Source organism: Astatotilapia calliptera, chromosome 17 (assembly GCF_964374335.1).
Source record: "Astatotilapia calliptera chromosome 17, fAstCal68.1, whole genome shotgun sequence".
Taxonomy (NCBI): Eukaryota; Metazoa; Chordata; class Actinopteri; order Cichliformes; family Cichlidae; genus Astatotilapia; species Astatotilapia calliptera.
Genome location: NC_137438.1, coordinates 31,663,881 through 31,676,879, shown reverse-complemented (window position 1 = coordinate 31,676,879; position 12,999 = coordinate 31,663,881). Strand labels below are relative to the sequence as shown.

Below are 12,999 nucleotides of genomic sequence, written 5' to 3'. Positions count from 1 at the left end.
CAAATCAAATCACTTTTATTGTCACATCACATGTGCAGGCACACTGGCACAGCACATGCGAGTGAAATTCTTGTGTGCGAGCCCCACAAGCAACAGAGATGTGCAAACACAACAACACAAACGAGCAAAATACAAGAATGGCCAACCTGAAACTAATAAATATATGTACAATATATAATAGTGTATGCATTTCTGGATGTGTATACTAAATATTTTCCTACGTGTGTGTGTGTGTGTGTGTGTGTGTGTGTGTGTGTATACACATTTTTACAAATTAAATAGTAAAAAAAATAAAATAATAATAATAATAATAAAATATATAAAATATACAGAGTTGAATATGTGCAAAACAAGTGGCATTTATATACAGTGTGGAGTGCATAATGTTAAAGTTCCAGTAGTGAAGCTGAGGTGTCTATGACGTGTTCAGCAGTCTGATGGCCTGGTGGAAGAAGCTGTCTCTCAGTCTGCTGGTACGGGACCAGATGCTGCAGAACCTCCTTCCTGATGGAAGCAGTCTGAACAGTTTATGGCTGGGGTGACTGGAGTCCTTGATGATCCTCCCCGCTTTCCTCAGGCAGCGCTTCCTGTAGATGTCTTGGAGGGAGGGAAGCTCACCTCCAATTATCCGTTCAGAGCACCGCACTACTCTCTGGAGAGCTTTGCAGTTGTAGGCGGTGCTGTTGCCATACCAGGTGGTGATGCATCCAGTGAGGATGCTCTCAATGGCACAGTGATAGAAGGTCCTGAGGATGCGGGGGCTCATGCCGAATCTTTTCAGTCTCCTGAGAAAGAAGAGGCGCTGCTGCGCCTTCTTCACTGTTTTGTTTGTGTGTACTGACCACGTAAGATCCTCAGCCAGATGTACTCCAAGGAACCGGAAGCTGCTCACTCTCTCCACAGCAGCGCCGTTGATGGTGATGGGGGTGTGTACTTCTCTGCACCTCCGGAAGTCCACTATCAACTCCTTTGTCTTTGCGACGTTGAAGGTGAGATGGTTGTCTTGACACCAGTGGGTCAGGGCGCTGACCTCCTCCCTGTAAGCCGTCTCATCACCGTTGGTGATAAGACCCACCACTGTAGTGTCGTCCGCAAACTTCACAATGATGTTGGAGCTGTTAGTGGCTGTGCAGTCGTAGGTGTAGAGTGAGTACAGGAGAGGGCTCAGTACACACCCCTGTGGAGCACCAGTGTTCAGTGTGATGGGGGATGAGGTGATGCTGCCCAGTCTGACCACCTGGCGTCTGTCAGACAGGAAGCTAAGGATCCAGCTGCAGAGGGAGCTGCTCAGTCCTAGATCCTGCAGTTTCCTGTCCAGCTTCGAGGGAATGATGGTATTGAATGCTGAGCTGTAATCTACAAACAGCATTCTCACATACGTGTCTCTCTTCTCCAGGTGTGACAGGGCAGTGTGTAGTGTCAGGGCTATGGCATCATCAGTGGACCTGTTGTGGCGGTATGCAAACTGTAGAGGGTCCAGTGAGTCGGGTAGTGCAGAGCAGATGAAGTCCCTGACCAGCTTCACGAAGCATTTGCTTACGATGGGGGTCAGGGCTACAGGTCGCCAGTCGTTCAATGAGGAGATGGTGGAGGATTTGGGTACAGGGACGATGGTGGCCATTTTGAAGCAGGCTGGGACTACAGACAGAGAGAGGGAAAGGTTGAAGATGTGTGTGAACACTCCAGCCAGCTGAGCCGCGCATGACTTGAGGACGCGGCCGGGAATCCCGTCCGGACCAGTAGCTTTGCGCGCGTTCACCTTCAGGTCACTATTACTGTAATATATGTCTTGCCAATTAGCATTTCTTCATCAAACCTCCTTTAAATGGCTTGAGTCTCAGAGGAGAGACGTCAAACTCGTGCAGCCTCTTTGGTCTTCAACCGGCTGGTCCGGTGAAACTCTTTTTTCCGTCAGTGTAAAGAAGTTTAACTATCCAATCATGCCTGAGATGTCTCAGTTTTCCGACATGAAGAACAAATGCTGCTGTAGTAAATATAAGACATGTGTCAGCACAACTGTTGAGGCTTAAAATGACAGATTTTTTTCCCCCTCGATAGTTTTAGTCCAACAGCAGTCCAAAACCCAAACATGCCCACTTTCTCATGCCTTTTGAAACGGCCATTAAATATTCATGTTCTCCACAGAGATTTTCATATTCACATAAATATTATTTTCTGTGTTTAATGAAACCTAGAACATAATCTCGTACGCTCCCACTGACAGCATTGCAGTCGGTTCCACCACTTTTTCCCCTTTCACTTCACAATCCCCCCGAAACCTTTTTGGATCCAAAAGTAGATAAGGTGGATGCTCTGTGGCTGCCTGGCTAGTTTTGTATGGTTTGGTGATACATGGCGCTTCTCTAAAAGTGGACCTCCAAGTTGCACCTCAGGATCTCTTCCTTGTGGCCCAAGACAGACATGGCCTGAGCAACTTGCCACCTCTGATCTTGGATCTGCACCACATTACTGCTGCATAAATAACCTAGATTCTTTAAAAGTTCATTTCTATGATATTACAGCCTGTGAGAAATGGGCCAAATCAGACTAACCACACTAATCAAATAAAAAGACTGTGTGGTTTGCAATGAGTTCCACAAATAAATCCATGAATTCAGAGAATGAATGCTCCCAATCACAAAAGATCAGTGATTCATGAATCAACACTTAAATAACCTCTTTAAACCGATAATGTCACCATATCTGTGACACCATCCCTCTGTGTGAATCCTCTATGTGGTCTTCCACTTTTTCCTAATGCCTGGCAATCTTTATGTGCAGGTTGTTTCGAATGAATGGGGGTTTTTTTAAGCGCAAATCCAACAGCTAAAACACTCCCAGGACCCATTCTTCTTTTAGGATTTTTCTCATTTTGACTTTCCTGCTCTTCCTCTGGTTTAAATTCAAGTCGCCGGTTCGGTATTCTGGCAAAGTGTAAGTGGTCAGAGCCTGATTTCCAGAGAGAAATCTAAAATTATTTTCCAGAGCTTTTTGAAGGAGATGACCTAGAAATGAGATGGCCAAATTCTATTCTGATTTTGGCTTTTACAGACGGTTACACACATTTATGAATTCCTACTTAGATTCTTACACTGAACACTGCAGACATCTTTCCTCAATGAAAAACAAAATACTCTATAGACAAATGAAGTAATGACAAGATAAAACTGAGCATGATTTGTGCAAAAGCCAACAGCAACATTCTCTACTGGCAGTTTTTATTGTGTTACGCAACATGTGAACAGCATAACTACAAAATTAGGAGTAAAAAAATTAGAAATTCCTTGTTAAGAGTTCACCATCTCTTTTAATTTGATGTCCTTTTTTGGGCAGTCTTAAAATCACTGTGGTCCAAAATCTCATCTGCAGAAAGGCTGAGCTGGAGCTGTGGAAACATCATCTGGTGGCCTTCCCATTTTCATGAACATCCATCCTGTAAGCAAGGACAATGTCAAGTTTTTTTACATCCTGAGCATGAACACAAACCGCACTAACAAGAATGGTATTCATTCAGCATAATGACACTTTCACAGATGACTGAACACACCCATTCTCATCTTTGAGGTGCTGGTACAACTCGAACTTGCTGTTCACAGAACTGGCTCTTCCAAAAAACTCTTGGTGCTTCCTGGAATTGACTGCAGTGATTCGGTTGCTCCACATAGTGAGGAGTGAGACAGGACCTGCAAAGACAGCGAATCAAAAACATACAAATAGTTTGTGTGGGGTTATTTTCTTTTAAAAATGTGCCTTATACTGTGATAAAATGTCAATAAATTAGTGAAAATGTATCCGCGCTTCTGTATGGTATTATGAAAGGAGGTCAGGTGTCAACTGTTGGTACCTTTCGTTCTTTCTGGAGGCTGAATCTCCTCTGAGGTTAAGCGAGGCTTTTTGTTGAGCGGCTCTGGGGAATCTGGGGAATCCTTGATGACCTCCGACTCCTGCTCATCTTTATCCATCAATCCCTTTAGTCTTTGAGACAGAGGAGCATACATCACAAAGTTAGGTTCTTTTATCTCTTTCTTCTCTGTTGTATCCAATAAGCTCAATAAAAATAAGCTGTGAATCCACATGGAAAAATGATAGACGAAATTATTTTTCCTAAAACAAACTGAAGGTTCTCGGGCACTACTGACCTCTCCGAGTCCTGCCAGCTTTTGTCGTCTGTCTCCTTGCTGCCATTTTTCTCTGTCCTGTCCTCCCTCTCCTCTCTCTTCCTCCCTCTCTTCTTCCGGTCCTCCTCCTCTGGAGGTTTGCTGCGGCAGGCGATGATGCAATCCAGAACTCGCTGGTGCCTGTCAGTCGCCCCGGCGTGAGTCTTCACTAATGTTTCCAGCTCATTCCACATTATGCGGTACTGCTCATCCCTGGAGATAATAATTATGTGGAAATATTAATGCTGATTTCCGCTGGTAAGCCAGGACTGGGGAGTGTAAAATGATCAAAACTGAGGTAATACCTCTTGGGGCCTTTGCCTCTAGATCCTACAGTGGAAATGGGGAGTGGGTCGTTCTTTCTCTCCATATCTACCAGGTTGTAAACGGTCTTCTGGCAGGTGAGAACATCCTCATCTGTCAAAGTCTCTTTTACTATCAGGTTAGCCAGAGGAACCACCTAATAGAGCAAAAACAACACAGACGTGTGCTAAAGGGGGATGTGGGCCAACTGGAAAAAGACAAATCTTTGGTAGAAATAAGAAAGAACACTGATAATCAGGAAGACTAGTATTCCTGGATGGTGCCTCACTGCCTGCATGTTGAAGATGGTCGTCTGGGAGATGATCATTGGCCAGTATCGAGTGTGGCGCTCCAGCTGAGCTTTGGCCCTCTCAGCTGGCAGCTTCCCTGAGGGATCGTGGGAAGATTCTGACACAGGAGTGAGCCGGTTCTCCCTCATAAATTCACCAAAATCCTGATGAAAAAATGTAAAAAAACAAAAAACATTTAGCATCAGATCAACTTTGCTGAATATTTCTGAACAGCTGATGGGAGCTGTACATACAGTGATGCGGTAGTCTGTCACACGGCCTCCGCAGCCCTCGCTGATGGAGGGCGGGTCCTCTAGGGTGGAGCGGTTGCTGTTGAGCACGTGCAGGAAAATCTCGCCTCCGTGGCTACTGAGCATGTGGCTGATTACCTTTGAACCCGACTTCCTCGGTTGCTCCAGCAACACGGACCGACCTGTTATCGGCACATCAACAGGAATAATCAGCGGTTTGCAGGAACAGTCAAAAAATAGGACTTCAACACAAAAAATAAACAAATTGTGATGAATCCAGTTTACCATTAAGGAGAAAATTGGTCAAGCATGACGAGGGACGACTGTTGACATCTGTGGGGGAGATGCGATAGGCTCCTGTGCAGTAATGTAGCTCTGAAGTGGAAAAAAAACTGATCTTTTGATCACCATTAATTACAACATAAAACATGAACAATGCCTCCTTCACTGATGACTCATTTTTTTACCCTAGATGGTAACTATTTGTCTATTACAACCATTATTGTTATTTTATAACAAGATCCCAGAAGGACACTGTAACAGAGATGCATAGGTTGTACAATTCTGGTCAGATACTGTTCTGTTTTTCTTTGTTTCTTATGGTTCTGTTCTTATTGATTTCTCCAGCTCTAAATCACTGAGACAACATATTAGGACCAGCCACTGTCATCACTAAAAGCCTTTTTATTTGCCTAAATGCTAATATCAGCCCACAATCCCAATATTTGCCTATATACTGTGTATACCTAGCCTGCAAATTAACAGAACAAATACATTAAAACTATAAACTGAACAAATGTCGCTGCTTAAATTAGACTTGAGGATAAATATTCTAACTCAAGAAACCGTGGCCTAAGGCTGATAACCAGTGGCGTTCCTGAGGGCCTCGTCTCTTGTGCACAGAGATTTCTCCACATTTTCGGAATGTTTTTGTTCTTACGTACTGTGGAGGTTTTTACAATTTTTCTGAAAATTGACCTGTTAGTCAGTTAAAATAAATAGCTGTAAAACAGCTTGTTCTTTTAAGTATCACTGACGTGTTGCTGCCATCAAATTGAAAATGAGCGAATTCATTTGAAGAGACAGTACCATGTCTCAGTTTAAACGTGGTATTTTTTCTGTGTACTTTTGTACATAACTTATAGGTTTATGAGATTTAAAAAAAAAAACAAAAAAAAAAAAACAATGCATGGTGTTGCAAAACATTTTAAATGAAGAATGAGTGAGGTTATTCTTTGTTGCAATTTTTCCCACCTATGCTGTTTGTTCGTGGAGTACACCATTTTAACGTAACCGTCTCCTTGAGTCCATTTTCTCTAGTGCTGGTCCCCGCCATGTGTAAGTCTCCTACACAACACAAACACAACATTGACATATTTTATTTATTTCGAAGATTAAGAACTCAAAACACCAACAAGGAGCCCATTGAGCTGTCCAGCTTGTACCTCGCCTCCCAACTAAAGCTAGGACGCACACGCTCCACCTAATTCTTGCAAGATTTCTGAAATACTCTACTTTGTGTAGCAGGGTTTGGAGGTTTCAACAGCATTTCTTACAATGGGAAAACAACAGTTTCAACCTCCTGACCTGTTTAACTGGCTCATTTAGAGCTAGGCAGACCTGTAACGTGGGCACTCACCACTTTTAAAGAACTCGAGGTGGGCGTCTCGGTGATGCAAGAGCTCAACGTCATAATTAGCCGATGTGTTGGCATGCTGCTCTTCCTGTCCACCCACAGAGACATTAACAAACAAAGGTCAGCGTGAAGTCAGCTCCTAAAAGGTTCAAACTCACACAAATGCACAAACACACATCAACACTGCTGATTTCATGTCCCAAAGGGCAAAACGATAAACAAAGTAAAAGGAAAAACGTTGGTTCATTCAATGACCCAAATTTTAAAGCAGAAATTATTATTCAGTTTAAACATGCTTTGATGTGTTTAAAAGGTTTGTTTTGATAATAGGACTTGTTTACTTCTGAATATGGGCAACACTACTATCAATTTGAAAAAAAAAAGTCAGTACATGGATAGCTGGAAAAGCTGGAATCCAGATTGAGGGGATAGATGCGCTCAAAAACTAGTTACAAAAAAAAAAAGAAAAAAAAGAAGAAAGCACAATGGAACACACTGAGACACTAAATGGAAGATCTCAGGAAGAGAGACCGTTTTCAAGGGGTGGATAGAGAGCAGGGGAAGTCTGATAAACTTTTAGGGCATCTACACATTGACAGAATTTAATAAATCAGAAGAGGCAACGCTGGTCACAGATGTTTCCACTTATGAACACTTGAATGCAACAAATTCTGAAGTTTTCTTTTAGTTTTTGTCATAAAAATAATCTCTACAATCAGACCAAAAAGATTTCCCCACAAATCAAATCCCTTTAAAACTACATTTGAACTTTGTAAGTCCACATGAGACCAGAGTTGCCCGTCCTTTACTTGATCCAACTGACACATCAGGATAAATTCATGACCCTAACGCTCAAAATATACACACTACATGATGCAAACTCTGCCCCCTTCCTCAGTTTGATGTGTGTGTGATCAGAGTACTAACCTGTTCGCAAACATTTAATGTGGGCTAGCAAAACAGAAAATACAGCATGAAACCAGCAGCAGGTTCACAGTCACATCGACATGCAGATGAGATCAAACAAAAGATGCGACTAGAGTGCATTGGGTTATTTTAGTGAAGCAAGGGTTCACACTTTATAAGCAAGCAAAGAAACAAAATGTGGATATGAGTGAGAAAAGAGGATAAAAAAATAATAAAACCAATCAGTCCAATAAAAAAAAAAAAAAAAAAAAGGTGAGAAGTGCACTGTATTCTAAAAAAAGATTTCTATACTAGCAGAATGGAAAGACAAACATGTTATTTTAATCAACATTTTGGCAAAAGATGTGCAAGAGCAGATAAAAGGCAGGACGAAGATGGCCTTTACCTTCATGGGGATGTTCGTTATGGTGGTGGAGGCCAAGTCAAAGTGCTGCTGGACCAAAATGTTGAGTTTGGTGGCCAGGTGCCTCCCAGCTCGAACACTGTGCACCTCACTGGTGAGCAGAGGAGAGATCTGAGACACAAAGAGAGGGACACAGTGAAAAGCTGGATTGTGATAGATTAAATGGGGTTTGGGTGAAATCCAGTGTTAACACGTCTTCACTTTCTATTGTGATTGATTTTAATTAAACGTTGACTGTCGAGCTTTTCACCCACCTCTTTCTTGGGCCGGTCAGACACCAGTGTGTCCTCACCCTGTGGGTAGATGTGAACTAGAACCAGCTCACACTGCTGGATGGCCATGAGCCTAAAACCCACAACAATGAGTTTTAATATTACAAGCAATACCAGAGTTTCACTTTTTATAACCAAGTCAGGATCACCTGGACAAGTCTTTCTTTGCTGCGTACTGACCTGTCTGAGCCTGCTGCCAGCTTGTTTTGCTCTATAATAGTTTCCTGAATGCAGTCTTCCAGCATGCGCACATGTGTGTCGCTGCACGACAAAAAACAAAAAGAGCAGGAATTTATGGACATTTATGGACAAGTAAAATGACAAGTGTAACAAGAGTACATGGCTGCAAAGAGGCACATGTGTTTGTAAATCTGCTGACAAAGGACCCATTTTCGATGTAAGCCCCCCTCAGACATGCACTCCTTCCAATCCATCTGACAGCTTTTGAACATGCAGGTTCTAAGACTGACTCTTGTTACTTTATGTTACCTCAGAGAGAAAGCAATGCAGTTTCCATTTTTATAAACAAAATTCTTCCGTTGATACATTCTTATCATTAAAAAAATTAAATAAATATTACCTGACAAAACTGGTTTGAAAAAAAATGACTTAGGGTAGTTCAGAAACTGTTCAGCATCTGTTTTGATGCATTCAAACCTCTCTCTCTCTCTGAGCCTGTGACAGAAGAGCACATACTCTTCTCTTAGCGACAATGAGGAAACAAAAAATAAATAAAAAATAAGTGTTTAGAAAGCCTGGTTACACCTCACTAGAGTTGATGCAGACAATGCTTTTTGCCAGAAGTGCAACATGTCTTGCACATTTGGTAAAACATGCTTCTTCAGCAGATAAGTGAAGCCAATATGTTTTAGTGTCCCGCGTGTAAAAGACTGTTTTTCTAGCTGACTGTTATGGGCTTTCCATCACTGTATTAGCTGTGTGGTAACCTTCATTCAAGTATAGATGAGAGTTTTATTATGGCTTTAACTCACATTGCGCAAGGTTTTCAGTGATACAGTTGTATAAGTTATTCTTATGACTCAAACAAAATAAAGAGCTGAAGCACTGAACACGTGGCCTCTGTTTACCTTTTAGCATTAGTTAGGCAGATAATACGGCCTCTGTTAGCAACTCTGTCAGCTGTGTCCATCAGAGCGATACGCTTCTCATGCTGCAGCTCTGTGATCTTACATAATGACTCCACTGCAGCTACCAGGCCATGCAAGATGCTGCAGCACTCCGGGTCCTCGCGAGGGTTTGGTGGCCCAACAGCTGCCAGAGCTGACATGAGCTGTGACGAAAGATGGGAGACACTGAGTTCAAAGGAAATGTCTCTAAATTGTGACAAAGTTGATGTTAGATACTGCAACTAATTCAATTCAGGCAGCTTATTCCGTTTAAATGTGCAGTGGATTACCTCGTGAGTGCTCTGATCTTCCCTCCTCCAGCTATTCAGTATGTGAAACTCTGAATCACTCACAATGTAATTAACCTGGAAAATAAAGAGGCAGAAAATGTCAGTGGCACGGATGACATCAAAAGGTGGACATCCAGCATGCCCAGTCTCATAATTATATCACTTAGATGGACAAACAATAAAAAACAGACACTAACCAGTTTGTCCTTTGGATAAACATCATAAAGGATCCGGCAGTACTCCATGGAGCACTCCACAGCACATGTCCACAGAGACTTTGACACCGGGGCCAAAGGAATGACCCCTTGAGCTCGGCTCTTTGTCAGCACATCACACTCCACCTGCTGACGACTGGACTCTGCCATGTAGGGACAGTGATCCACTACGAAGACAGTCTTGTGTGCCACAGAGAACATCTTCATTTTGCAAATCTGCAGAGTGAGATAAACCATAAGAAAAACAGAGCCAGACAGGAATGTTAGCTGTCTATATATTTTGTTGTTTGTTTATTTTTGTTAAGAAACATGTAGGCCCCTGACACATTAAAGGAACAACCTGAACCTACCCCCTACAGTGAGGAGATTAGAAGAACCCAAGAAGGGTCTATTTCTGGCATGATCTGGGGCTACTATTATCCTTAACATGGACATTATGCTATGGCTTTTGCAACTACCACATCTCAGCAGTATAAAACACCTACACTTGACATTTAGGCAGTGTGCCACACCCCTCTATTGTGGTTCTACATAGTCCAACACTTTCCAATACAACCTGCTTGTTTTTTTTCTTTAATTAAAAGTGCAATAGGAAGAATAGTGTGCAGACAGGGTGGAGTGGATGGAGTATCAGGGGTGAGAAGGATAGGTTCACAGGTATTGAGACTTGCTATGATGTATTTTTCAAAGATGGTGGTTCTAACAAAAAGACAGAAGGCCAAGCTGGAGGTGGCAGAACTGAAGATGCTAAGATTTCAAGTGAGATTGAAAAAAATAGACAGGATTAGCGATACAAAGGGTTGATGTTACAGACGTGAATGCCAGCAATGGGGTGAGATGGAAGATGAGCACCCAGAAGAAGAAGTAATTGTTTTGTTATGTTTTGTCCTGTCTTGTATCTTATTTAGACACAAGACAGGAAATGATCTCTAAATTGGGACATACACTTCTTCAAGCTTTCTAATAAACAAAACCTGGTTAAAACGTCCCAAGAAGCCTAGATAAAATAACCCAGATGTCTTTGGAGTGAAATAAACCTATGCGCTAAACTTAGAAAGAATACATTTATGACCTCATATGACCTAAACCAAGTACGCATAGATTATATATTACTACAACAAATCTCTATGACTGTTCATATTCAGGTTGGGTCAATTTCCACCTCCGTTTTACAGCTATTTATTTTGACTCACCTGGTGGAAACCTTGGGAAGGTAACGCTTCCCGGTCTGGAAACAACATGAATCGTCTGAAAAGGTCCGGTATCTGTATTTTTCTAGGTCACACTCTGACTGTTAAACCCCCTCTCCGTCTGCAGCGCGATGATCCTGACGCGTTTCAGGACATGTTAATTAATATGCGAACGTCCAACGACCTGCTAAAAAGAGCATGTCACCGAGCAGCACGTTAGCCTGTCAGCTAACACCAGTCGCAACCATTTATTTGCTGATTCACGTTTATGACCGACGGTTTAAACAGTTAATGGTAGCATTTGCGTAATTCCAGGAAACACGTCTTCTAATTAACCAACTTCCAAACAACCGCTGCCTAGAAATTTTTTTGCAGACACTTGGGGGAAAAAAGCACAAACAATACAGTTCAAGTTGCTACAAGCTAGCAGGTTTGTTATTGGCGGAAATGTGTTGAGAGGTGTTCCGCCTCTTCTTCTTCTTTGACGTTCTCAAGCAGCTCACAGAGGTGGCGCTATATTACTGCCATCTTCTGGATTTATTAGTCACACGCATAGTTTTTTTCCCCCGCCTATTTGTTTTGTTTTTGCTTGTTTTTGCTTGTCTGACATTGTTTTGTTTATAATCCCTTGTGTGAACGTAAGGAATGTGTTAATACGTGAAAGTCATTACTAAAAGCTTCTGAAACTTCTTTTATGTGCACTGTATAGTTTTCTTCTTCTTCTTCTTCTTCTTCTTCTTCTTCTTCTTCTTCTTCTTCTTCATTCTATCTTCTATGGAAGCCACTGAAGAAAAAGCTTTTTCATCATCAGTAAGTTAAAAACTTAAATGTAACTAAAAGAATATATACTATATAAGGATATAATAAGGATATATAATTTCATAACTCAAAGGTTATGAGTTATATAGCTCTCAAAAGTTGACTAACTGACCAAGTATCCTGAAATCTGGAGTTTTTTCTGAGTAAATCAGCATTTCAAGATATATTAAAATTCTCATTGACAGACCAGTTCTCAGGGTCACCAAATTCCAATAAACTTTTTAAGGCCTACTTTTTTCTGTTTCTTAACCAACACAGTGCCATGCATATTCTTTTCTGTCTGTTGATTCCAGTGCTGCCCCATCAGGTTTGGACAGTTTAATATTCATTAGAATTGCCCTTTCTCTTTCAGCAGATTAGCTGGTTGTTGGTTCGGCTTGTTGGTTCCCTCTTGCCGCGGACTAGAGCAGCGCAGATACTGAAGGACCCGTCCCACCCTGGCAACAAACTGTTCCAACTTCTGCAATCCAGTAGAAAGTTTCACATCATCCGGGCAAGGACAGAGAGACTCAAGAGGAGCTTCTATCCCCAAGCCATCGGGCCCCGTCTGTCCCTAAATTGAATTTTCCCTGTTCAAATTCCTCTGTAATTTAATGTAGGCGTATTTTGATGCTAATAAATTTATGCTACTACTGCATTATAATGCAGTAAAGTCATATATGACTTTTACTTTAAATATAGAGTCTATATACTTCTTTTACTGCCTGAGAAAAAAATTATTACACCGTGAAATTCTTCAAATCGTTTTTTTTATCATCTTAGGATATATTTCACAAATAAGATCTACTTTGAAGATCTATCATGTCTGGATTGTGCTAACAGCCTTTTTTTTTCTTTAGAAAAAGAAAACAAAAGAATATGTTTAATGAGTGCAGGCTGTGCAGAACTCAGAGATCACATCACTCCTGTTTTAGCTTTTTGATACTGGAACTTTTAAGGCCTTTCCTCCCAGCTACATCTCTGACACCTTAGTACCATATGCACCACCACCTACCTGGAGCCCCCTGTTTCAAGAGCCCACCTAAAAATCTAAGGGCACACTTTCAATCCAACTTGTATTTGTGCAAAGAAATTAGAAGTATGATACTTTAATAAATAAACAAAACATATAGCAGCTTA

The 12,999-nt window shown here is 41.6% G+C and overlaps 1 protein-coding gene across 2 annotated transcripts; it reads right to left on the bottom strand.

Annotated features, from left to right (window-relative positions):
* Positions 1-3,177: 3,177 nt before the first annotated feature.
* On the bottom strand, positions 3,178-11,527 carry ints13 (integrator complex subunit 13). 2 transcript variants are annotated; one of them, XM_080291413.1, is made up of 18 exons: positions 11,065-11,527; positions 9,854-10,087; positions 9,657-9,731; positions 9,328-9,530; positions 8,420-8,500; positions 8,222-8,312; positions 7,950-8,078; positions 7,565-7,588; positions 6,641-6,725; positions 6,256-6,348; positions 5,287-5,376; positions 5,005-5,183; positions 4,750-4,914; positions 4,463-4,617; positions 4,140-4,370; positions 3,845-3,975; positions 3,548-3,683; positions 3,178-3,433 (listed from the first exon to the last, which is right to left on the bottom strand). In XM_080291413.1, the coding sequence occupies exons 1-18, from the start codon at positions 11,110-11,112 to the stop codon at positions 3,397-3,399; spliced, it is 2,187 nt and encodes a 728-aa protein (XP_080147539.1). In that variant the 5' UTR covers positions 11,113-11,527; the 3' UTR covers positions 3,178-3,396. The 2 variants fall into 2 exon arrangements, with proteins under 2 accessions (XP_080147539.1, XP_026003350.1); XM_026147565.2 differs by lacking the exon at positions 7,565-7,588.
* Between the last annotated feature and the right edge of the window lie 1,472 nt (positions 11,528-12,999).

Excerpts from the sequence above, each read along its gene's own strand:
- ints13 (XM_080291413.1), bottom strand. The coding sequence starts at position 11,112 with ATGTTGTTTCCAGACCGGGAAGCGTTACCTTCCCAAGGTTTCCACCAG. Across the intron at positions 6,349-6,640 it reads CCTCGAGTTCTTTAAAAGTG|GAGACTTACACATGGCGGGG; the intron begins GTGAGTGCCCAC and ends TGTGTTGTGTAG. Across the intron at positions 4,915-5,004 it reads TGACAGACTACCGCATCACT|GATTTTGGTGAATTTATGAG; the intron begins GTATGTACAGCT and ends TTTTTTCATCAG.